This window comes from Pan troglodytes, chromosome 18, assembly GCF_028858775.2.
Source record: "Pan troglodytes isolate AG18354 chromosome 18, NHGRI_mPanTro3-v2.0_pri, whole genome shotgun sequence".
NCBI lineage: Eukaryota > Metazoa > Chordata > Mammalia > Primates > Hominidae > Pan > Pan troglodytes.
The window spans coordinates 44,523,605-44,550,548 of record NC_072416.2 but is presented as its reverse complement, the minus strand read 5'-3'; the positions used below and the strand labels follow the sequence as shown (position 1 = coordinate 44,550,548).

Sequence of the window (26,944 nt, the reverse complement as noted above, 5' to 3'; positions counted from 1 at the left end):
CTTTATACTACCAACTTTTTCCTAAAACTACTTCAATTCCTCAATTCCCTGAAATTCTTTTTCTTTTTCTTTTTGTTATTACTTTTGTTTCACTGAAATATTTATGGGTGAAGACAAACTTCTATAGGTATATAAAATTCATAGTGATAAATTTTCTCATGAATGTGTCTGTGTATAACATTTTATAGATATGCCATTCACAGTAAAATCAGGACAAAAGGAAGACATGCAATCACATTTGGACAGCAAGGTATTATCTATTGTTATTGCTGCAGTTATTATTTTAGAAAATAAGCATTCAGTGATATTACAACATAAAAGAGAATGCTTTCACTTCACTTTTGCACCTCTGCATATGCCCATAAATAATTATTTTCTGGCCAGGCAAGGTGGTTCACGCCTGTAATCCCAGCACTTTGGGAGGCTGAGGCGGATGGATCACCAGAGGTCAGAAGTTTGAGACCAGCCTGGTCAAGATGGCAAAACCCAGTCTCTACTAAAAAAAATACAAAAATTAGCCAGATGTGGTGGTGTGCACCTGTAATCCTAGCTACTCAGGAGGCTGAGGCAGAAGAATCACTTGAACCCAGAAGGTGGAGGTTGCAGTGAGTTGAGATCGTGCCACTGCACTCCGGCCTGGTCAACAAAGCAAGACTCCATCTCAAAAAATTTATATTCTTCCATTATCAGCCCATAATTAGTACAGTAGTTATGTACAAAGTATATCACTGCTGCATAGTACAATTCTGTTAATTTGGAGGATTCGTGTAAAAAGCCAGTGTCATATAGCGTAAAAAATATCAGGGTTAGAAGTCACAAGGAATCAGTTTGGGCTCTAAAGTTAAGTTTATCTAGAAACTAAAAAATTGTTCCATGTCGATATATGGCTGAATGCATGATTCTATGTTCTACCTGGATGTGTAAAAGTGCTAATGAGATTCAGAGAGAAAGAGTTTGGACTGTAGTTTTGTACAACTTGAAACCTGAAAAGACAATGCCTGGGACTTAAAATACTACCATGTTTGGATTGACTAGTATAGATCTGCAAAAAAATTTCAGAAGAAGCAAAAGCATGGGGAGTTGTAAATAAGTGAAGCTATAAACACAGTAGTTTGGTTTAGTGGTGTTTTATTAAGTAGAAATCATATTTTAAAAAAGAAAACATTGAGTACCTTTATGGTAAATGAAGACTATTCTAAGGTGACAACAGTAGAAAGAGATGAAGGGGCCTGGCTTCTTAGAAGCAGTAGCTGTATTGTGATACCAGCACCAAGTTGGTCAAAAGACATGTTGTTATCCTGGTGCTTTTACTTACTAGCTATGAATTTCTGGTAAAAATTATTTAACCTATTTGAATGTCGAGTGATGCCCTTCATAAAAAGGGTACTAGTATGTACCTCTTAGGCATGTGTAATGAACAAATGTGCTAAAAAATTGGAAAGCATTTTGTAAACTTGAAAGTGTGTACACTAATGTATAATAAAGTGATCCACAGGGGTATTCAATAAGTATTATAATTCAATAAGTATTATATAAAGTATAATAAAGTGATCCACAGGTGGCTCAATAAGTATTGAGGATGCTTCATGTAAACTCGGAGGACAATAAAATGACAATAGCATCAAGAAAAGTTTGGGAAAGTCAGAGTGGGCATGTGGATTTCTAGTTTGGGGAACATGGAGTTTCAGCAAACTATTACTAGAGAACTCTTCTAGGAATCTAGTGGTTTGGTGCTTGAGACATTCCCATGGATATTTAAGTGTTTTGACCTTGAGTGAATTTCTGCTGTTGAGCACCAACTCTGCTAGGCAACTAGAGACTGAATATCGATGATGGGGGCTTAGGTTACAGCAGCAAGAAGAGAAAAACAAGTAAATAACCCAGTCTTATAAGTTGAATGTGCTTCCTATAAAGAAAACGGAGAAGACAGAGATTATTGGAGAGGTTTGTAGTTAGCATGGGGATGGGAGTGGCAGTAAAGTTCTATAGTCAGAGGAGATGTTTCCGCATGTGACATTGAAACTGTCAACTAAAGGATGAAAGGAGCCAGCCATGGGAAAGTCTAGGAGGAGGACATTCTGGACAGAGAGGAAACAATGGATCTCATCTGTTCATCATGTTCTTGTTAACATCCTGGAATGACCAGAAAGTGGGGTTACCATCATCTTCATCATCATCATTATTTTTATTAGTATAATGTGTAGAAAAGAAAATGTGAAATTAAGTTGCCTGGCACATTTTAAATGCTTCACAAATGAATGTTCTGAATGTTCTTGTTCTGCTTCTTTTTTTTTGAGATGGAGTTTCACTCTTCTCGCCCAGGCTGGAGTGCAATGGCGTGATATTGGCTCACTGAAATCTTCGTCTCCCGGGTTCAGGGGCTTCTCCTACCTCAGCCTTCGGAGTAGCTGGGATTACAGGAGCATGCCACCACACCCAGCTAATTTTTATATTTTTAGTAGAGGTGGGGTTTTGCCATGTTGGCCTGGTGGGTCTCCAACAGGAGTTTGAGACTGCAGGTGATCCACCCGCCACGGCCTCCCAAAGTGCTGAGATTACAGGCATGAGCCACCGCGCCCAGCCTTGTTCTGCTTTTTATACTAAGGCTTGATATACTTTGTTGAAGTTTTTTTTTTATTGGGAGAGTGTTGCTTACTATATCTAATATTTGCTTACTTATATATAGACATAAACTAAAGGTTTTCTCATTGCTTTGTGGTTGTATTCAACCATTTTTTCTATCAGTAAAAATATCAAAGACTGTGTAGATTTCTCCAAGCCCTTGTTTATCTAAATGAAGGAGCTTCTACCATGTTCTGTTTAAACGCAACATGATGTACGCCACATGTTTCTTATTGTGCTGTCTTAACATTTACATTTTCTGTAACTAGAAATCTTTTAAATATTTAGTATTAAATATTTAAATATTTAATGCTTTAAGTGTAACACCAAGTGTGTTATGTCATATTTTAAATGGTCTTTTATTTTTGGTTGGGAATGTAGGGTGGAGTTAGGAATTATGAAGTTAGTCTCTTGCTGCAATATGCACGTAAGTTATTATTTGGTCTGTGAATATATTTCTTGTAGGCTTTTAGTCTGGGTGTGCAGAGGTAGTAGCCCTGTGAAGATAAAAAATAAGTTTGATTTAGACAGCCTATCTATGTAAGGTTCTCTATTGAATAATTTAGGTTCCCAACACATGCTTTTCTTATTTTGAAGTTATCTGAATGAAAAACACCTTCTTTAAAAGAAAGTATTTGGGAAATCTTTATGTAACTACTACTTCTTTTTCATCTTCTTGAAACTCATTGTTGTTATTAATTTTTACAGAAGATCTCCAAGAATCACGCAGAGAATGGTGGCAGTCATGTATCTGGGGCTACAGACTGTAAGACAAAATATGTAGTAAATGGGCAAGAAGAAGGTAAAAACTGTAGTCATAGAATAAGTCGATTGACAGTATGTCTCTTTAAAAACAGGAGCACTAGTATATTCTAATAGCCAGAGAAAACTTCTTAAAATGACTTCTTTTTTTTTTTTTATTTTTTTGAGATGGAATTTCACTCTTGTTGCCCAGGCTGGAGTGCAATGGTGCAATCTCGGCTCACTGCCACCTCTGCCTCCCAGGTTCAAGCGATTGTCCGGCCTCAGCCTCCCAAGTAGTTGGGATTACAGGCACACACCACCATGCGTGGCTAATTTTTTGTATTTTTTCTATATGCTTCATTTTCATTCTTTAAGCCCTAGTGCCTGACATATAGCAGGACTCCATAAATAATTGCTGAGTAAAATATATAAAGGCTGTTTATACAAAGATGATTTGCAAGTTGTCCCCTATTGTGTAGGAGCAAAGGGGACATTCATGTAAAGCAATAATGTACAGTTCAGGTGGTAAAGATTCAGTAGAAAAATTAATAAAATACTAAGGCAGCCCCAAGGAAGGAGACACCTGGTTATCTGGGGAATAAAGATATTAATTAAAAAAATCACCAGAATCAAGGAAGACTTCACATAGCCACCTGTTTTAAAAGAAGAAAATAAATTTGTCAGAATAGTAAAGGAAAACATTTCAGATATTAGGAACAGGGTGCACATCGATAAAAGTGTAAACAGTCATTTTGGAAATCATCAATAAGGTACTACCATGAAGCAGAGAATAGTATACTGCATTACTATGTAGGGATGTTTCTACTAAATTTTTAAGTATATTTTTAATTTTTAATTTTTTGGGTACAAGGTAGGTGTAGATATGGAGTACATGAGATATTTTGATACAGGCATACAATGTATCATAATCATATCACAGTAAATAGGATATCCATCACTTCAAGGATTTATCCTTTGTGTTAAAAACAATATAATTATACTGTTTTAGTTATTTTTAAATGTACAATTAAGTTATTATTGACTTTAGTCACACTGTTGAGCTGTCAAATACTAGATCTTATTCATTCTATTTTTTGGCACCCATTAACCATCACCTCATCCTCCCCCAACACTGCCCCACCACCCTTCCCAGCCTGTGGTAATTATTATTATACTCTATCTCCATTAGTTCAATTGTTTTAATTTTTAGTTTTCAAAAATAAATGAGAATATGCAAAGTTGGTTCTTCTGTGTCTTGCTTATTTCAGTCAGCATAATGACCACCAGTTCCATCTATGCTGTTGCAAATGACAGGATGTAATTGTTTTTCATGGCTGATTAGTACTCTATTGTGTATATGTAGCACAATTTCTTTATCCATTTGTCTGTTGTGAAAGGCATAGGCTGCTTCCAAATCTTGGCTATTGTGAATGGTGCTGCAATAAACATGGGAGTGCAGATATCTCTTTGATACATTAATTTCCTTTCTTTTGGGTATATACCCAGCAGTGAGATGGCTGGATCATATGGTAGCTCTATTTTTAGTACTCTGAGGAACCTCCAAACTATTGTTCATAGTCGTTGTACTAATTTACATCCCCACCAACAGCATACAAGGTTTCCCTTTTCTCCACATCCTTATCAGCATTTGTTATTGCCTTTCTTTTGGCTATAAGTCATGATCACTGGGGTGAGATGACATCTCATTATAGTTTTGATTTGCATCTCTCTGATGATCAATGATGTTGAGAAACTTTTCATATGCATGTTTGCCATTTGTATGTCTTCTTTTGAGAAATGTCTATTCAGATCTTTTGCCGATTTTTAAGTTGAATTATTAGATTTTTTCCCATATAGTCATTTGGGCTCTTTGTGTATTCTGGTTATTAATCCCTTGTCAGATGGGTAGCTTGCAAATATTTTCTCCCATTCTGTGGGTTGTCTGTTCCCTTTGTTGATTGTATCCTTTGCTGTACAGAAGCATTTTAACTTGATGTGATCCCATTTGTCTATTTTTGCTTTTGTTGCCTGTGCTTGTAGGATATTACTCAAAAAATTGTTGCCCACAATGATGTCCTGGAGAGTTTCCCCAATGTTTTCTTCTAGTAGTTTTATAGCTCGAGCACTTAGTTTTAAGTCTTTAATCTATTTTGATTTGCTTTTTGTATATGGTGAGGGATAGAGGTCTAGTTTCATTTTTCTGCATATGGATATCCAGTTTTCCAAGCACCATTTATTGAAGAGCCTATCTTTTTCCCTAGTGTGTATGTTCTTCTTCCCCAGTGTATGAACTCAAACATGAGTTCACTGTAGGTATGTGGATTTGTTTCTGGCTTCTTTATTCTGTTGTGTTAGTCTATATGTCTGTTTTTATGCCAGTACCGTACTGTTTTGGTTACTATAGCTCTGCAGTATAATTTGGAGTCAGGTAATGTGATTCCTCCAGTTTCTTCCTTTTTGCTCTAGATAGCTTTGGCAATCCTGGGTCTTTTGTGGTTCCATATACATTTTAGGACAGTTTTTTTCTATTGCTGTGAGGAATGTCATTGGTATTTTGATAGGGATTGCATTGAATCTGTAGATTGCTTCGGGTAGTATGAACATTTTAAAAATACTGATTCTTCCAGTTTATGAAAATGAAATATCTTTTCATTATTTGGTGTCCTGTTCATTTTCTTTCACCAAAGACTTACAGTTTTCATTGTAGAGATCTTGCACTTCTTTGATTATGTTAATTTTTAGGTATTTAATTTTATTTTTAGCTCTTGTAAATGAGATAAATTACTTCCTTGATTTTATTTTCAGATTGTTCACTTTTGGCATCTAAAAATGCTACTGATTTTTGTATGTTGACTTTGCATCCGGCCACTTTATTGAATTTATCAGTTCTAATAGTTTTTTAATGAAGTGTTTAGGTTTTCCAAACATAAGATTATATTATTATATCATTTGACTTCTTCCTTTCCTATTTAGATGTTCTTCATTTCTATCTTTTGTCTAGTTGCTCTAGCTAGAACTTCCAGTACTATGTTGAATAACATTGGTGACAGTGGGCATTCTTGTCATGTTCCAGATCTTAGAGGAAAGACTTTCAGGATTTCCCTATTATGATACTAGCTATGGGTCTGTTGTATATGACTTTTGTTGTGTTGAGGTATGTTCTTTCTATACCCAGTTTTTTGAGGGTTTTTACTATAAAGGGATACTGCATTTTTACCCAATGCTTTTTTTTGTATCAGTTGAAATGATCATATGATTGTTATTCTTCATTCTATTGATATGCTATATCACATTGATTGATTTGCATATATTGAATCATCTTTTCATTCATGAGATACATTTTACATGGTTATGAAGAATAATTTTTGAAATGTGTTGTTGAATTTGTTTTGCTAGTATTGGTTGAGGATTTTTTGCATCAATGTTTATCAGAGATATTGATGTGTAGTTTTCTTTTTTTGATGTGTCTTTGTCTCATTTTGGTATCAGGGTAATACTGGCATTGTATAATGAGTTTGGAATTATTCCCTTCTCTTCTGTCTTTCAGAATAGTTTGAGTAGCATTGGTATTACTTCTTCTTCAAATATTTGGTAAAATTTAGCAGTGAAGCCATCAGGTCCTAGGCTTTGCTGGGAGACTTCGCTGGGTCCCCTAAACTTTGCTGGCTTCAATCTCATTATTTATTCTTAGTCTGTTCAGGTTTTGGATTTATTCATGGTTTAATCTCAGTGGGTCATGTGTGTCTAGGGATTTAATCATTTATTATAGGTTTTCCAATTTATCGGCATATAGTTTTTCACAGTAGCCTCTAACAATCTTTGAATTTCTACAGAATCAGTTGTAATGACTGCTTTTCCTTTATTTTTTTTTTAATTTTACTTTAAGTTCTGGGATATATGTGGAGAATGTGCAGGTTTGTTACATAGGTAAATGTGTGACACAGTGGCTTGCTGCACCTATCAAGCTGTCACCTAAGTATTAAGCCCTGCATGCATTGGCCATTTGTCCTGATGCACTCCCTCCCATCCTCCCGCTGAGAGGCCCCAGTGTGTGTTATTCCCCTCCCTGTGTCCATGTGTTCTCATTGTTTAACTCCCACTTATGAGTGAGAACATGAGATATCTGGCTTTCTGTGTCTGTGTTAGTTTGCTGAGGATGATGGCTTCCAGCTTCATCCATGTCCCTGCAAAGGACACGATCTCATTCCTTTTTCTGGCTGCATAATATTTCATGGCATATATATACAACATTTTCTTTACCCAGTCTATCATTGATGGGCATTTGGGTAGGTTTCATGTCTTTGCTATTGTGAATAATGCTGCAATAAACATAAATGTGCATGTAGCTCTATAAAAGAATGATTTATATTCCTTTGAGTATATACCCAGTAATGGGATTGCTGGGTCAAGTGGTATTTCTGGTTCTAGATCCTTGAGGAATCGCCACACTGTCTTCCACAAGGGCTGAACTAATTTACCTTCCTACCAACAGTGTAAAAGTGTTCCTATTTCTCCACAGCCTTGCCAGCATCTGTTGTTTCTTGACTTTTTAATAATCGCCATTCTGACTGGCATGAGATGGTATCTCATTGTGGTTTTGATTTGCATTTCTCTAATGATCAGTGATGTTGAGCTTTTGTTTCATATGTTTGTTGGCTGCATAAATGTCTTCTTTTGAGAAGTGTGTGTTCATGTTCTTTGCCTACGTTTTGATGGGGTTGTTTTTTTTCTTGTAAGTTTGTTTAAGTTCCTTGTAAATTCTGGATATTAGACCTTTGTCAGGTGGGTAGATTGCAAAAATTTTCTCCCATTCTGTAGGTTGCCTGTTCACTCTGATGATAGTTTCTTTTGCTGTGCAGAAGCTCTTTAGTTTAATTAGATCCCATTTGTCAATTTTAGCTTTTGTTGCAATTGCTTTTGGTGATTTCGTCATAAAATTCTTGCCCATACCTACTTTCTGAATGGTATTGCCTGGATTTTCTTCTAGGGTTTTTATAGTTTTGGGTTTTACATTTAAGTGTTTAATCCATCTTCAGTTGACTTTTGTATAAGGTAAGGAAAGGGGTCCAGTTTCAGTTTTCTGCATATGGTTAGCCAGTTTTCCTAGCACCTTTTATTAAATAGGAAATCCTTTCCCGATTGCTTGTTTTTGAATGACTGTTTTTTCATCTCTGATTTTATTTATTTGGGTCTTCTCTCTTTTTTCTTAGTCTGACTAAAGGTTTGTCAATTTTATGTAACTTTTCAAAAAATCAAGTTTTTGTTATGTTGATTTTTGTGTTGTTTTGTTTGCTTTAATTTCATTTATTTCTGTTCTGATCTTTGTTATTTCTTTTCTTCTGCTACCTTTGGGTTTGGTTCGATCTTGCTTTTCTAATTCTTTAAGATGCAACGTTAGGTTGTTTACTTAATGTTTTGTCTCCTTTTTGATGCAGGCACTCATAGCTGTACTCATCTCTGTTAGCACTGCTTTCACAATATCATATAGGTTTTGGTTCTTGTTCCATTATTAAGAAAAAGTTTCAATTTATTTTCTTAATCTCTTCATTGACTCACAGGTTATTCAGCAGCATGTTATTTAATTTCCATGTGCTTGTGTAGTTTCCAAAATTCCTCTTGTTATTGATTTTTAGTTTGAGTCCATTGTGGTCCCACAAGATACTTGATAGTTTCTATTTTTTGAGGGTTTTAAGACTTGTTTTTTGGCCTAACATATGGCCTGTTCTTGAGAATGATCCACGTACTGAGAAGAAGAATGTGTATTTTGCAGCCATTGGATGAAATGTTCTGTAAACATTTATTTGGTCCATTTGGCCTATAGGGCAGATTAAGTCTGATGTTTCTTTGTTGATTTTCTATCTGGATGATCTGTGAAATTCTGAAAGTGGGGTATTGAAGCCTTCAGCTAATATTGTATTGAGGGTGTGTTCTCTCTTTCTCTGTAGCTTTAGTAACATTTGCTTTATTTATCTAAGTTTTCCAGTGTTGGGTGCATATATATTTAAAATTGTTATATCCTTTTGCTAAAATGACCCCTTTATCATGATACAGTTCCCTTTTTTGTCTCTTGAAGTTTTTTTCTTGAAGTCTATTTTGTCTGATATAGGTATATAGCTACTGATTCTCTTTTTTAGTTTTCATTGGCAGGGAATATCATATGTCATTTTTTTTTTTTTTGAGAGCAAGGAATTTGTTTTATTTACTAATATATCCTCCTCATAGGGCTTTAAAAGTCTTTTTTTTTTATGTCATGTTTTTATTTTCAGTCTATATGTGGGCAAAAGATCATTGGGTCTTGTTTATTTTTAATTCATTCATTCCATTTATGTATTTTGATTGGAGAGTTTAGTTATTTATATTCAATGTTGTTATTGATAAGTGAGGACTTACACCTGTTAGTTTGTAATTTATTTTCTAATCATTCTGTAGTCTTCTCTTCCTTCTTGTCTTCCTTTTAGTAAAGGTGATTTTCTCTGTTGGTATGTTTTAATTTCCTGCTTGTGTGTGTGTGTGTATCCATTGTATGTTTTTAGATTTAAGGTTACTATGAGGATTTCAAATCTACTTAAGATAGGAGTAGTTTACACACCATAATTAAAGTGTTGTAATATTCTATGTTTGTCTGTGTACTAACTATTATCAGTGAGTTTTGTAAGATTCATTGATTTCAGGTTGTTTCTTATTGCTCATTAACATTCTTTTGTTTCAGATTGAAGAACTCTCTTTAGCATTCCTTGTGGGACAGGTCTGGTATTGATTAAATTTCTCAGCCTTTGTTTGTCTGGGAAAATCTTTATTTCTCCTTCATATTTAAAAGACATTTGTACTGGATATACTATTCTAAGATAAAAGTGTTTTTCCTTCAGCACTTTAAATATGTGTCATAATATGTCATGCCACTCTCTCCTGGCCCATAAGCTTTCCACCAAAAAGTCTACTTCCAGTTGTATTGCAGCTCCATCGTATGTTATTTGTTTCTCTTTGCTTGATGCAGGGATAAATGACCCTTTCTTTATTTTTGATCATTGTAAGTTTGATTATTAAGTTCCTTGAGGTAGCCTTCTTTGGGTTAAATCTGCTTGGTTTTCTCTAACCTTCTTGGACTTGAATATTGATATATTTCTTGAGGTTTAGGAAGAACTTTGTATTTCTTTGAATAAACTTTCTTCTCCCATCTATCTCACTTCCTCCTCGCTAAGGCCATTAACTCTTGGAATTGCTTTATTAGGCTATTTTCTAGATCTTGTAGGCATGCTTCATTCTTTTCTATACCTTTTTCTTTTGTATCTTCTGACTGTGTTTTCTCAAGTAGCCTATCTTCAGGCTCACTGGTTCTGTCTTCTACTTGATCAGTTCTGCTATTAAGGGACTCATGCATCCTTCAGTACATCAATTGCATTTTTCACCTTCAGAATTTCTTCTTGATTCTTTTTAATTATTTCAATCTCTTTGCTAAATTTATCTGATAGAGTTCTGGAATTTTTTTCTTTGTCTTATCTTGAATGTTTTTGAGTTTCCTCAACACAGCTGTTTTGAATTACCTGTCTGAAAGGTCATATATCTCTGTCTCTCTAGAATTGGCCCCTGGTGCCTTATTTAGTTCACTTGGTGAGGTCATGTTTTCCTGGATGGTCTTTATGTTTGTGGATGATTGTCTGTGTCTGGGCATTGAAGAGCTTTGTGTTTATTGTAATCTTCACAGTCTGGACTTGTTTGCACTCATCCTTCTTGGGAAGGCTTTCCAAGTACTCAAAGGGACTTGGGTACAGTGTCTATGCTTTTGGTCACTGCACCCATATCTGCATTAGGGGTCAGGGACCCTAAGCCCAGTAATTCTGTCATGTTTGCAGCCTCACAGAGACATGCTTTTGGTGGTTGTTCAATAAGAGCTGGAAGAAGTCTCTGAATTACCAGACATAAACTCTCGTTCTCTTCCCTTACTATCTCCTAAACAAATGGAGTCTGTCTCTGTGCTGCCTGGGGCTGGGGGAGGATTTATATAAGCACCTCTGTGTCCACCATCACTGGGATTTCACTGCATCAGACTGTTCAAGCCTGTAGGGCTCCACAATCAGCTGGTGGTGAAGTCAGCCAGTCTTATGTCTTTCCATTCAGGGCAGTGAGAGTCCCTTCAGGCCCCAGGTGGGGCCACAGATACTGTCCGGGAGCCAGGGCCTGAAGTTGGAAACCTTAGAAGTCTACCTGGTGCTGTATTCTACTGCAGTTAAGCTGGCACTGAAACCACAAGACAAAGTCCTTTCCACTCTTCCCTCCCGTTTCCCCAGGCAGAGGAATCTCTTCCCATGTCCACCACCACCACAGACCTAGGAGGAGTCCTGCTGGGGTACCACCAATGTTCACTTAAGGCCCCAGGGCTCACATTTTAAAATTTTATTTTCTTTGTGTTGGTTTTCTTTATTTATGTTTGGTAGATACATTTGTGAGTGAATGTTTGACATGTGTGTTTATCTTCAACCTGGTGACATCTAGTGTCTCCCCAGGTGGTTTCTTGAAGTTTTAAGACTTAGGAGTATTTATTAAAGAAGTAAATATCCTGCTAAAGATTAAGCTTCCTTTAAATTCACAACTTATAAAATAAAATGAAATATTAGTTCTAATCTGTTTTCATAAAGCCTATAGTTTAATCTAACTGTTGTGAGTAGTTCATTTTAACTAAATGTATAATTTTTTCAGCAGAACAAGTCTTAGCAGTGATATCAGAGGAAGAGCAAGAAAGACTTGAAGAAAGTGAAAACAACGAGCTACAAGTATACAACAATTTCATTTAAATTTCTTGTTGACTATTATGTTCTTTGCTTTAATAATGTAGGGTAGTCCAAATGAAATTACCTTTCAGATTAGCCTTTGATAACAATAGATTCTAATTTACTATTTAGTATTGAATTTTAAATACATTTTAACTAGTTATAAAACTTAAAAGATTTTTAAAATCTATAGTAACTTATAGCTCATCTTTACCCTTGGAATAGAGAGAAAACATTTTCAAAATTTTCTTTACTCTTTCATCTCTATTAACATGTTTGCATGATGAAGAAAGTAACATGAATTATTAAATCATATTATTGAGCGACAGAAGTTATGAACAATTTAAGGGTGATGGCCATTGAGTTGGATTCATGTTAAAGGAGTCATGATGGCCAGTGGTTCAAAATGTGCAGTTTTATATTGCCAGTCACTAATGCCAAGGTTAAAGATGTATTCTGCCTCATGGTCTCTCATTGACTTCAGGTCATGTTTAGGAAGAAACCTGGGTCATAAAATCAACCTAACTGTTTATTAAGAGAACCATACTCTGCAGAATGGGACCTTTGGTATTAGGATATGAACAATAACTTTCTAACTTATTTCAATGCAGGAAGTCAGTAAATAGTATAAAATTTTTAATCCATCATCATTGGTGGATATTAGAATATATTAGAACTGGACTTAAGCAGACTTAACTGGATACATCAGAGTGTCATATTACAGAATATAATTTGAATTATAATTTGAGAATTTGCTTTTCTTTCTGATTTGTATTGATTTTGGCTTCTAACAAAGTTTGCCTACAGTCCAGTTAGTAATCTTTAGAAAAAGTACTTAAATGCACCGCATGTGCTCACTAATTAGTGTATGCTGAGGTAAAATCTTTTCAAGTGAGGACACTTTTGTAACACTACTAACCATCTGCTAATTCATGTTTTGGTAGATATAACACAAAATGAATTTAGTCCAAACAACAGTGCCAAAGTTAAGTTTGCTGGTTTGTTTTTTTCTTGCAGTTTTAGCTAAGGCAAATTACTTTTTACTTCTCCCTGTGATTTGGGAGAAGCTAAACATACATGAAGAAGTTTAACAATTAAATTTTAATTTTAATTAAATTTTTTTCTTTATACTTTATTGAGAATAAAGTTATTTTAAAAACATGCTCCCTGCTGGGCGCAGTGGCTAATGCCTGTAATCTTAGTATTTTGGGAGGCTGAGGTGGGAGGATTGCTTCAGCCCAGGAGTTCAAGACCAGCCTAGGCAGCATGGTGACGCCCCATCTCTACAAAATTTTTTAAAAAAATTAGCTAAGCATGGTAGTATGTGCATGTGTTTCCAGCTATATGGGAGGCTGAGATGAGAGGATCACTTGAGCCCAGGAGGTTGAGGCTGCAATGAGCCACGTTTGCACCACTGCACTCTTAACTTATGCAACAGAGTGAGACCATGACAATTAATTGTTTGAAAATGAATATGTATAGCAGATGGTATTGGTAACTGGTGCACCTGGGGGAATTTTTTCAAAATTGTTCTGAGTCTATTTTGTCTGTGTTTAAATGTTGGAAGGTTTTTTTTTTTTTTTTACAGTTCAAAATGCATTTCATTTTTATTTACAACCAATTTTTACAATTCATTTTTGCTTTGTGCTATTAATAATAATGAAATGTTAGAAACAATAGCATGCCCAATAGTAGGCAACTAAGTAAATGATAGTCCGATAAAATAGAGTATATGAGCGAAATTGTATGTAATCATTAATTATGACCTTGGAGAAATTACCCATTGCCTTAGAAAGATATTCATGAAAATAAACCAGATTATATGTATGATAAAAAATAAATAAAAACAAAAACATGCACTCTGACAAAGATAACTTCTGAGAAACAAAACAAATTAATCTTCCCCTTTTGCATCTGCCAAAAATATCTCAAGAACAAGAATAAAATAAGGATTGGATAGAGAGGATATGTCTGTATATTCAGGACTGTTTTGTGTAAAAGTCTGAGGAAATGTGTATTAAATGAGGCAAATTAGAGTGGGAAAATAAATTAAAACTTCTCACAAATGAGTTAAATCAGAGGTTTGGTGAAATCTGCGAAAAATACAAATTACTGCTTTTTCTGAAGCCACTCCATGATAGCTCAAAAGGAGAAGCAAACATAAAGGAAATTCCTTCTAATTTGACAAATAATATACTTGTGAGGGAAAAAGATGCATCTGGAGTGTCTGTCTTTGTAGCCTTCCAGGCATTTTGTTGAACACATGGAACCCAGTCTCAAAAATATGTGTATATCTCATTCATGTTCTGGGTTTTTGGTACATGTTTGCCAGGCATCTTTTAAGCTTTATTTAAATGAAAATAAATTAGACTGTGAAAATAACAAACCAGATAATGAACATGTTTTTAACATAGATGAGGAGAATTTTTATAATGATAGAGACTCTAAGAAAGCAAGGAACCGTGAGCCGAGATCGTGCCATTGCACCCCAGCCTGGGCAACAGAGCGAGACTCCTCAAAAAAAAAAAAAAAAAAAAAAGAAAAAAAAGAAAGCAAGGGACCCAGAAGTTGTTACAATGGAAGTGAAAGAAAGTCAAGACTTTGATATGCAAATGACGAAAAAATATGACCAAGATACCATGAGGCACTAAATTAGACATCAGGCATATGCCTCTACCTAGTGATCCAAAATGTTTTTTAGATTCATGGGGTACCCCCTCCAGAGAGATAAAACATGATTCAAATTAAAGGAGTGAGCCGAGTCGCACCACTGCACTCCAGCCTGGGCGACAGAGCGACACTCCATCTCAAAAAAAAAAAAAAAAAAAAAAAAAGAGCCACAGTATTTCTGCAGATATAGACACTTAGAAGAAAATAAAAGCAATACAGGACTTGTTCTAGAAGCCATTCTGTGACAGTCTCAGTGCTAGCAACTATAAAATCATGGTGCCTGAATTAGAAAATGTGAGTTCTTTACCACTACATCATGACAGAACATCAAAAATATATCTACAAGGAAAATGACAGCAAGATATGCAAAGGTTTAAGAATGAAGTAGACATATTACAAGTAGAGTTCCTGGAGGTTTACTTGTTGCTACTCTTTGTTTTTTCTCTTTATCAATTATCTGATCCATTCTGAGTTACTACTGATGAGAAACTCATGTGTAAAATAGGGTTATCTAAATCTGTAATTGTACATAGAAATAGATTATTTCTGCTATCTAAATGATAGAAGTTCAGAAAAACTTTCTCTAATCTTTGTACCTTGATCAAGCAAAGTCTGTTAAGTTTTCCAAGTGGTATAAGAAATCATAAACTAATTTATCCATATGCCTATGTCCTTCAGAACCAGGATGAGCATAAAGAAAATTGCTTAAAATTATAGCCCTAGGGTTGTCCCTTCTATTTACATAAAGACGAGATGTGTTTAGCAATAAAATGGGAATACAATGGGAAGGAAGAAATAACTGAAAAGAGAGATAAAAATGTATTAGTCTTGAGAGTTGTAAGAAATATTCCTGGCCAATGAAACTGTTTCTTGTGCTTTCATGTTTTGTAGTGTATCTGTTTAACTGCAACTCTTGCAACATATAATTATATTATAAGCATTTTAAATATTTTTGAGAAGTATATATACTTTCACATATTTTTAATAACTCTCACATGTTTCTGTTGAGTCAGACCTCTACATTCTATTGTTTGATAGAGTATGGTGAGTTATGGCATATATGATATTTTTATATAAGTAGCATAAATCCTCAGCCAAAAATTTAGTATATGATTTTAAAGTAGAAAGCTGAGTTCTAGACAGATAAAAAAGAAAGATAAAAGGCAGTGGGGAAAAGAATAGCTTAGTGCACAAAGGGTGAAGCTTCCTTTCTGTTCCTGAAGCCCCACAATGTCGCATCCTCTAAATCTGGCTGTTTAAAATCCAAGTTGTAAAGAAGGAAGAAGACAATTTTTGTCTTTGTCTTTTATGAGGTGGTGGTGGTGGTTCTGGCCTTTGGCCCACTGAATAAAATGATGTTCTCTTAATTTAATGCCATTTGTCTGCAATGGTCAAGTAGTGATATTCATATTGCCCTCATGAAAAGCAGAAGCATTTGATACTTTCCATAGGAATTAATGATCTTTCTATAATGTCAAAACCCTTGCTACTAACAAAACATGTTCTAGTTGTTGAAAGTTATTTAATCTTATTTTTATATTAATGGAGGGGTTAGTTTATTACTTCCACTGATTGGTAAGAAGAAAATGTATAGGCAGTTCAGAGACCATATTTTGGGTGTTCTTCTTTTTACTTTTGAGAAGATTAACAGTCTGCTCCAATAGTGTCTAATTTGAGTACAAAGAGTTTGAACACAATGGTATGCCACAATATAAACTAGTGATAATTTGCTAATATGTATTTTGTTCCTAGTAAAATAGTTCAGTATATTTCCCCCATTTCACATTTATTACTCTTTCAAACATTATAAAGAGGAAATAGAAGTTATTGAAATGGAAATGATTTTATGACTCTCTAAGCAAAGCTCTATAATTTTATCTTATTTACTATTGGTGTTTTGAAATAAAAAAGCTTCTTTTTGTATTTATTCATACTAAAGAAATAAATGTGATTTGGTGGAGGCGCACTAGAAGTAGAGTTAGAAAACCTAGGGAAAATTCTGCAGCTTGCTTATTTTTTGACCACTCCTTTGCAGAATTGTGATAATTGAGTTCAGTGACATATGTAGAAGTGCTTAGTGAAATGCTTATATTTAGCATTTATGCACGTATGTCATTCTTAGAACTGACTATAAAAATGGTACAAAAATACTATATCTGTAGAATATTCTCAGGAAAAAGGAGCTTAAAGGACATTGGGAAATTTCATCTGTCCAAATATATGCAGAGCTAAGGCTCTTAGTATATGGTGGTATATAGGTTAGATATCAGAGTGTAAACCCAATATTTAATGTAGTAAATTTTTTTAATCTTTTATTTTATGCCTTTGGGTTTGTTGTTGTTCTGAGAAAGGTTTTTCCATTTCTGGGAACCTTACACATTCTCTAGTGGTTTCTCTTTTACTTTTATGGATTCATTGTCTTTAAATAAATCTTTGACCTTTGGAGAATTTATGCTCTATGAGGTTTGAAGTTTTAATTTAACTTTTTTTTCCCAGTTAGATATTCATTCATGGCAATGCTTTCATTGTATAAATGTGCAGGATATTCTTTAATTTCAGAGAAAGTAATGAAATGTCATTGTATTGAATGTTAGCTAAAAGTTTCCTTTGTTTATTTAGATTTCTCATGGGCATAAGAAAGAAAAAGATCTGTTGCATAAAAATTGCATGTTGCAGGAAGAAATTGCAAGGCTAAGACTGGAAATAGATGCACTGAAAAATTGGAACCAGCAAAAGGAAAAGAATTTTCTTGAGGACATTAAAATTCTGAAAGAAAAGAATGATTTCCTTCAAAATGCTTTGATGCTGAAAGAGGAAACATTTGCAACAATGATATTCCAGGACAGTATACAGCCTGAAATTTTGAAAGCTGAGAATGAAATGCCCAGTTTTAAATTGAAGGATAAAAGCCAAAACCAGGAGAGACTGGAAAGAGAAATTGAATCATATCGTTGTAGATTGGCTGCTGCTCTACAAGACCGTGATCAAAGTCAGGCATCAAAAAGAGATGTAGAATGTGATTTCCAGAGAACAAGAGAAGAGTGGTTTCATTTAAAGGAAAAAATGAATTTTGATATGAGTGACCTAAAAGGTAAGAATGAGCTGCTTTCTGAAAAACTTTCTAATGCTGAAAATAAAATCAGAAGCCTCAAAATGAAGTGGCACCAGACAAAAGATGCTCTAAGGGAAAAGACATTGGTTTTAGAAGATGTCCAAAGAGACCTAACCCAATTGCAATGTCGGAGGAAAGAAATTGAACAAATGTTTCAGAATGAAGAAGACAAAGTGAGTAAATACATTCAAAAGCAAGAATCTCTAGAGGAGAGATTATCTCAAATACAAAACGAAAATCTGTTACTTCGACAGCAACTGGATGAGGCTTATAAGAAAGCCGACAATCAAGAAGAGACAATAATTAATATCCAAGAGCAATTTAATGCTATTGTCAAAAATCAAGCTCAGAGTGAAGAGCAAAGTCTTCTACTAGAGCAGAAAAACAACAACTTGATCAATAAATGTGATTTCATAAAAAAAAGATTGTACAAATATGAAAAAGAGAAAGCAGAAAGAAATGTAAGTATTGAGAAAGAAAATATTTTTCAAACTTCTTGAAAGAAAATGTAAAGTAATATTTGGTTTTTGCTAAATGATGAGTCTCATTGAATATAAAAATATATGTATTATAAACATATTTGCTTTATCAGCCTAGAAACATGCCAGCAAAAAAAGTTAGACTGGAAAGATGCTTTGAGTAAAGAAACAGTGTCACCTATGAAACATTGAGAGGTTAAGTTACAAGTTGTTAATAGATAGAGACTAATATCAATAATGTAGTCTTACACTGCTGAAATAATACCTTTTTTTAAAATTTGAGACAGAGTCTCATTCTGTTGCCCAGGCTGGAGTGCCGTGGCACGATCTTTGCTCATTGCAACCTCCACTTCCCGGGTTCAAGCGATTCTCCTGCCTCAGCCTAACGAGTAGCTGGGATTACAGGCACGTGCCACCATGCCCGGCTAATTTTTCTATTTTTAGTAGAAACGGGGTTTTGCCATGTTGGCCAGGCTGGTCTCAAACTCCTGACCTCAGGTGATCCACCCACCTGGACCTCCAAAAGTGCTGGGATTACAGGTGTAAGCCACCGCAACGGGCCTGAAATAATAATTTTAATGTCTTTATGTGGCCACATTTTGAGACCATGATGAAACAGATAAATGGAAATGCTCATACCTGAAATGAATATTTTGAAATTAAGATTCAATTTGGTGGGTGATTTCGACAGTTAGGTCCAGATTTCCCAGGTGAACTGAAGCGTACTGCTGTATCTCATAAGACTTTCCCTCAGGAGCTTCTTATATATTGAAGTTGGTGTAATTTTATTTTTATTCATGTCAGTTTGACTTAAATCTGAAACTATTTCATTATTGTCATGACCTCTCAACTCTTTGACGGCATTCACTTTTAATTAAATATAATTTGGGACGGATGTGAGTATCAGTAAAACCATATTTGATTTACTCTTACCACTGGCATTTGTAATTTATTTCGAATGTTTTTACAAGTAATTTGTGCATAATTTTTATTTCAAGACTCAATGACTAATTTCATTTGGATATAACTTTGTCCAGTACAAAGATAATTGTAGCAATCTGAGATTTCTTTGTTTGGCATTGGGTCCCCATGTTCAAACTAACGAGGGGTGACAGGATTCACACATAGTGGGAATGGAGTGAGTAGGGGAGAGAGTGTAGGAGCTGAGATCAGGGAGGTGGAGGCAAGATTATCAAGGGCCTCAAAGGCCATTGAAATTTTAGTTTTATTTCGATACAGCAATCTATTGGAAGGATTTGAGCAGGCAATTGAATAAATGAGGAATTGTGAAGTTGATTTGAACTTCTAATAAAGAAGAGAGAAAACATTTCAGAGTATAGAATTTACCACCACTAGTCTCACTCACATACCCATTTCTTTCTGAGACTTCAGTAGATGATTAAGCATTGCAAACTTAGGTGATGAATGTATAATGGGCTGTATCTGTTGTCTAAGTTACAGAATACTGATTTGGTGGGAAAATAACACCTTTTCTGTCCTTAACTGAATTCAGTATTGAACAGGAATGTTCATTACACATGTGGAAAAGTAGGTGAATCAATGTATGTGGTAATATTTTTCAAAGTATTTATGTTAGAGTTAAATTCTATGACCATCATTTAATAACAAGGTGACATAAAATCAATAACAAAAATATCTTTACAGGAAATTATGAGACAACTTCAACAAGAACTGGCTGATACTGTTAAAAAACAACCTATATCAGAGCCTCCACTAGAGGCTACACCATGTTATGTTAATTTAGATGAAACACAGGCCTCAAAGAGGAAATCAGGTCAAATCAGAAGTCAAGTATGTATAAAATGTAACATGTCAACAGTTAGTCTATAGCTGGTTAAATAATATGAAGTGTTTTAGTATACTAATTTCAGTGAACAGCTTTCTTTTTTGTTTTCATTATAATTAATTTTATTGCAATTTTATTATCATTATAATGTACTTATTTCTTAACCTCTTGACTTTTATTCTGTCATTTTTCCTCTTAAGTATGTACATATTTTTCTTATAATATTTACCTTCAGGAAAAGTTGAGAATTAGACATCATTTCTCACAAAAGTTGAGAGACTTTTTTTCTGTGAAACAGTAATTTTTAGTGATTTTTCTCTATTGCCATGATGAGGCACACGAGATTAAATCAGAGGATAATGTTTATTTCAGAAAATTGTCTTATTTCTTATCTTTACTTTTGTGAATGGGTACAGAATCTCTGTATATTTATTTCATGTATTTCAGGATAACATGTACAGGAAAGACTGTTATACTGGTCTTCAAAATACAAATGTTTTAGATTAGTTTACAAACTACTTGAAATGTTAGGCATTTCCTTCCTATTTTGTTTCTTTTAAATATATTGTAAAACAGAAATATTCAGATCATGTATAGTATATAATCCAAAGTAGAGAAGTAGGAAATTTATCAAAATCCTGCCATTTGATTTTTAAAAACAACTTTATTAAGATACAATTCACCTACCATACAGTTCATCTGTGTAAAGTGTACAATTCACAGTTTCTTAGTATATTCACACAGTTGTGTAACCATTGCCACCATCAATTTTAGAACATTTTTATGACCCTGAAAAGAAACTCTGCATCCCTAAGCTATCATTGACCAGTTTCCCCTTTTTTACTCAGCTCCAGGGAACCACCAGTCTCCTTTGATTGTATAGATTTGTCCATTCTGGATGTTTTCTATCAGTGGAAGCACACAATATGTGGTCTTTTGTGACTTTTTTTTTCACTTAGCATACGATTTTAAGGGTTTTCTGTGTGGTAGCAGGTATCAGTACTTAATTTCTTCTAATTGCTGAGTAATATTCCATTGTGTGAATATACCAATCATTTTATTTATCCATTCATCAATTGTTGGACCATCGGGTTGTTTCCAGTTTGGACTGTTATTAACAAAGCTGCCGTGAACTTTTATGTAAAAGTGCTTGTGTTTGCATATGTTTTCATTTCTGTTGGGGTTATACTTATGAGTGGAATTGCTGGGTCATGTGTTAACTCTTTGAGGAGCTGCCAGTCTGTTTTCCAAAGTGGCTGCACCATTCTACATTCTTCTCAGCATCGTGAGGGTGTTCTAATGTCTTCATACCCTTGCCAAAATTTTCCATATTTTTGATTGAGAAAAGATTTCATTCTAGTAGTGCTATGTGGTACTTTATTGTGGTTTTGATTTGCATTCTTCTAATGACTAATGACTTTAAGCATCTTTTTATGTGCTTATGAACCATTTGTATATCTTCTTTGGAGAAATATCTATTCAAATCCTTTGCCCATTTTTAAATTGGTTTTTTATTTCTAAATTTTAAGAGTTGTTTTTATATCCTAGGTGTAAGTCCCTTATCAGATGCATGATTTTCAAATATTTATTTCTACTCAATGGCCTTCCTCTTTGCTTTCCTGATGGTTCCTGTTCAAGTTCCAAATTTTGATCAAGTCCAGTTAATCTATTTTTCCTTTTGGTGTTATGTCTAAGAAACCACTGGCAAATGCAGTCACAAAGATTTATGCCTGTGTCTTCATCTAAGAATTTTATAGTTTTAGCTCTCACATTTAGCTGTTCTATTTTGAATAAATGTTTAGATATGGCATTTGGTGAGATGATACCATTTGTTGAAAATACTATTCTTTTCTCATTTGCTTTTTAACTCTTGTTGAAAATCAATTGAACACAAACATACAGACTTAATTTTGGATTCTCAATTCCAATATGCTGGTCTATGTCTATCCTTGTGCAGTAACATGTCTTGCTCAATTTGTATGATATGGAGAAGCATTTTGTTACAAAATAAAGATGAGATGGTCTCACCTTCTTCATACAAACAGGCTCAAAGTAAGGTAAAGGGGAAATTGTACTTAATTTCTTTTTTATCTTATTATTATTATACTTTAAGTTTTAGGGTACATGTGCACAACATGCAGGTTTGTTACATATGTATACATGTGCCATGTTGGTGTGCTGCACCCATTAACTTGTCATTTAGCATTAGTATATCCCTAATGCTATCCCTCCCCCCTCCTCCCACCCCACAACAGGCCCCGGTGTGCGATGTTCCCCTTCCTGTGTCCATGTGTTCTTATTGTTCAATTCCCACCTATGAATGAGAACATGCGGTGTTTGGTTTTTTGTCCTTGCCATAGTTTGCTGAGAATGATGGTTTCCAGCTTCATCCATGTCCCTACAAAGGACATGAACTCATCATTTTTTAAGGCTGCATAGTATTCCACGGTGTATATGTGCCACATTTTCTTAATCCAGTCTATCATTGTTGGACATTTGGGTTGGTTCCAAGTCTTTGCTATTGTGAATAGTGCCGCAATTAACATATGTGTGATGTGTCTTTATAGCAGCATGATGTATAATCTTTTGGGTATATACCCAGTAATGGGATGGCTGGGTCAAATGGTATTTCTAGTTCTAGATTCCTGAGGAATTGCCACACTGACTTCCACAATGGTTGAACTAGTTTACAGTCCCACCAACAGTGTAAAAATGTTCCTATTTCTCCACATCCTCTCCAGCATCTGTTGTTTCCTGACTTTTTAATGATCACCATTCTAACTGGTGTGAGATGGTATCTCATTGTGGTTTTGATTTGCATTTCTCTGATGGCCAGTGATGAGCATTGTTTCATGTGTTTTTTGGCTGCATAAATGTCTTCTTTTGAGAAGTGTCTGTTCATATCCTTCACCCACTTTTTGATGGGGTTGTTTGTTTTTTTCTTGTAAATTTGTTTGAGCTCATTGTAGATTCTGGATATTAGCCCTTTGTCAGATGAGTAGGTTGCAAAAATTTTCTCCCATTCTGTAGGTTGCCTGTTCACTCTGATGGTAGTTTCTTTTGCTGTGCAGAAGCTCTTTAGTTTAATTAGATCCCATTTGTCAATTTTGGCTTTTGTTGCCATTGCTTTTGGTGTTTTAGACTTGAAGTGCTTGCCCATGCCTATGTCCTGAATGGTATTGCCTAGGTTTTCTACTAAGGGTTTTTATGGTTTTAGGTCTAACATTTAAGTCTTTAATCCATGTTGAATTAATTTTTGTATAAGGTGTAAGGAAGGGATCCAGTTTCAGCTTTCTACATATGGCCAGCCAGTTTTCCCAGCACCATTTATTAAATAGGGAATCCTTTCCCCATCTCTTGTTTTTGTCAGGTTTGTCAAAGATCAGATGGTTGTAGATGTGTGGTATTATTTCTGAGGCCTCTGTTCTGTTCTATTGGTCTATATCTCTGTTTTGGTACCAGTACCATGCTGTTTTGGTTACTGTAGCCTTGTAGTATAGTTTGAAGTCAGGTAGCGTGATGCCTCCAGCTTTGTTCTTTTGGCTTAGGATTGACTTGGCGATGCGGGCTCTTTTTTGGTTCCATATGAACGTTAAAGTAGTTTTTTTCCAATTCTGTGAAGAAAGTCATTGGTAGCTTGATGGGGATGGCATTGAATCTATAACTTACCTTGGGCAGTATGGCCATTTTCACAATATTGATTCTTCCTACCCATGAGCATGGAATGTTCTTCCATTTGTTTGTATCCTCTTTTATTTCATTGAGCAGTGGTTTGTAGTTCTCCTTGAAGAGGTCCTTCACGTCCCTTGTAAGTTGGATTCCTAGGTATTTGATTCTCTTTGAAGCAATAGTGAATGGGAGTTCACTCATGATTTGGCTCTCTGTTTGTCTGATATTGGTGTATAAGAATGCTTGTGATTTTTGCACATTGATTTTGTGTACCGAGACTGCTGAAGTTGCTTATCAGCTTAAGGAGATTTTGGGCTGAGATGATGGGGGTTTTCTAGATATACGATCATGTCATCTGCAAACAGGGATAATTTGACTTCCTCTTTTCCTAACTGAATGCCCTTTATTTCCTTCTCCTGCCTGATTGCCCTGGCCAGAACTTCCAACACTATGTTGAATAGGAGTGGTGAGAGAGGGCATCCCTGTCTTGTGCCAGTTTTCAAAGGGAATGCTTCCAGTTTGTGTCCATTCAGTATGATATTGGCTGTGGGTTTGTCAGAGGTAGCTCTTATTATTTTGAGATATCTCCCATCAATACCTAATTTATTGAGAGTTTTTAGCATGAAGGGTTGTTGAATTTTGTCAAAGGCCTTTCCTGCATCTATTGAGATAATCATGTGGTTTTTGTCTTTGGTTCTGTTTATATGCTGGATTACGTTTATTGATTTGCATATGTTGAACCAGCCTTGCATCCCAGGGATGAAGCCCACTTGATCATGGTGGATAAGCTTTTTGATGTGCTGCTGGATTCAGTTTACCAGTATTTTATTGAGGATTTTTGCATCAATGTTCATCAAGGATATTGGTCTAAAATTCTCTTTTTTTGTTGTGTCTCTGCCCGGCTTTGATATCAGGATGATGCTGGCCTCATAAAATGAGTTAGGGAGGATTCCCTCTTTTTCTAGTGATTGGAATAGTTTCAGAAGGAATGGTACCAGTTCCTCCTTTTACCTCTGGTAGAATTCGGCTGTGAATCCATCAGGTCCTGGACCTTTTTTGGTTGGTAAGCTATTAATTATTGCCTCAATTTCAGAGCCTGTTATTGGTCTATTCAGAGATTCAACTTCTTCCTGGTTTAGTCTTGGGAGGGTGTATGTGTCGAGGAATTTATCCATTTCTTCTAGATTTTCTAGTTTATTTGCGTAGAGGTGTTCATAGTATGCTCTGATGGTAGTTTGTATTCCTGTGGGATTGGTGGTGATATCCCCTTTATCATTTTTTATTGCGTCTATTTGATTCTTCTCTCTTTTCTTCTTTATTAGTCATGCTAGTAGACTATCAATTTTGTTGATCTTTCAAAAAACCAGCTCCTGGATTCATTGATTTTTTGAAGGGTTTTTTGTGTCTCTATTTCCTTGAGTTCTGCTCTGATTTTAGTTATTTCTTGCCTTCTGCTAGCTTTTGAATGTGTTTGCTCTTGCTTCTCTAGTTCTTTTAATTGTGATATTAGCGTGTCAATTTTAGATCTTTCCTGCTTTCTCTTGTGGGCATTTAGTGCTATAAATTTCTCTCCACACACTGCTTTGAATGTGTCCCAGAGATTCTGGTGTGTTGTGTCTTTGTTCTCGTTAGTTTCAAAGAACATCTTTATTTCTGTCTTCATTTTGTTATGTATCCGGTAGTCATTCAGGAGCAGGTTGTTCAGTTTCCATGTAGTTTAGCGGTTTTGAGTGAGTTTCTTAATCCTGAGTTCTAGTTCGATTGCACTGTGGTCTGAGAGACAGTTTGTTATAATTTCTGTTCTTTTACATTTGCTGAGGAGTGCTTTACTTCCAACTATGTGGTCAATTTTGGAATACGTGTGGTGTGGTGCTGAAAAGAATGTATATTCTGTTGATTTAGGGTGGAGAGTTCTGTAGAGTCTCTTAGGTCTGCTTGGTGCAGAGCTGAGTTCAATTCCTGGATATCCTTGTTAACTTTCTGTCTTGTTGATCTGTCTAATGTTGACAGTGGGGTATTAAAGTCTCCCATTATTATTGTGTGGGAGTCTAAGTCTCTTTGTAGGTCACTAAGGACTTGCTTTATGAATCTGGGTGCTCCTGTATTGGGTGCATATATATTTAGGATAGTTAGCTCTTCTTGTTGAATTGATCCCTTTCCCATTATGTAATGGCCTTCTTTGTCTCTTTTGATCTTTGTTGGTTTAAAGTCTGTTTTATCCAAGACTAGGATTGCAACCCCTGCCTTTTTTTGTTTTCCATTTGCTTGGTAGATCTTCCTCCATCCCTTTATGTTGAGTCTATGTGTGTCTCTGCATGTGAGATGGGTTTCCTGAATACAGCACACTGATGGGTCTTGACTCTATCCAATTTGCCAGTATGTGTCTTTTAATTGGATCATTTAGCCCATTTACATTTAAGGTTAGTATTGTCATGTGTGAATTTGGTCCTGTCATTATGATGTTAGCTGGTTATTTTGCTCATTAGTTGATGCAGTTTCTTCCTAGCCTTGATGGTCTTTACAATTTGGCATGTTTTTGCAGTGGCTGGTACTGGTTGTTCCTTTCCATGTTTAGTGCTTGCTTCGGGAGCTCTTTTAGGGCAGGCCTGGTGGTGACAAAATCTCTCATCATTTGCTTGTCTGTAAAGTGTTTTATTTCTCCTTCACTTATGAAGCTTAGTTTGGCTGGATATGAAATTCTGGGTTGAAAATTCTTTTCTTTAAGAATGTTGAATATTGGCCCCCACTCTCTTCTTGCTTGTAGAGTTTCTGTGGAGAGATCAGCTGTTAGTCTGATGGGCTTCCCTTTGTGGGTAACCCGAGCTTTCTCTCTGGCTGCCCTTAACATTTTTTCCTTCATTACAACTTTGGTGAATCTGACAATTATGTGTCTTGGAGTTGCTCTTCTCGAGGAGTATCTTTGTGGCATTCTCTGTATTTCCTGAATTTGAATGTTGGCCTGCCTTGTTAGATCGGAGAAGTTCTCCTGGATAATATCGTGCAGAGTGTTTTCAAACTTGGTTCCTTTCTCCCTGTCACTTTCAGGTACGCCGATCAGACGTAGATTTGGTCTTTT

The 26,944-nt window shown here is 35.4% G+C and overlaps 1 protein-coding gene across 1 annotated transcript in view; it reads left to right on the top strand.

Moving 5' to 3' along the window:
* The window catches only part of LOC129137333 (coiled-coil domain-containing protein 144A), a 99,891-nt gene that overhangs the window by 50,970 nt on the left and 21,977 nt on the right, over positions 1–26,944 (top strand). The window contains exons 10-14 of the mRNA XM_009430727.5: positions 189–250; positions 3,331–3,424; positions 12,064–12,134; positions 17,421–18,374; positions 20,058–20,204. Of these exons, the coding sequence (XP_009429002.4) occupies positions 189–250; positions 3,331–3,424; positions 12,064–12,134; positions 17,421–18,374; positions 20,058–20,204 (1,328 nt within the window). The remainder of the gene's footprint in view (positions 1–188; positions 251–3,330; positions 3,425–12,063; positions 12,135–17,420; positions 18,375–20,057; positions 20,205–26,944) is intronic.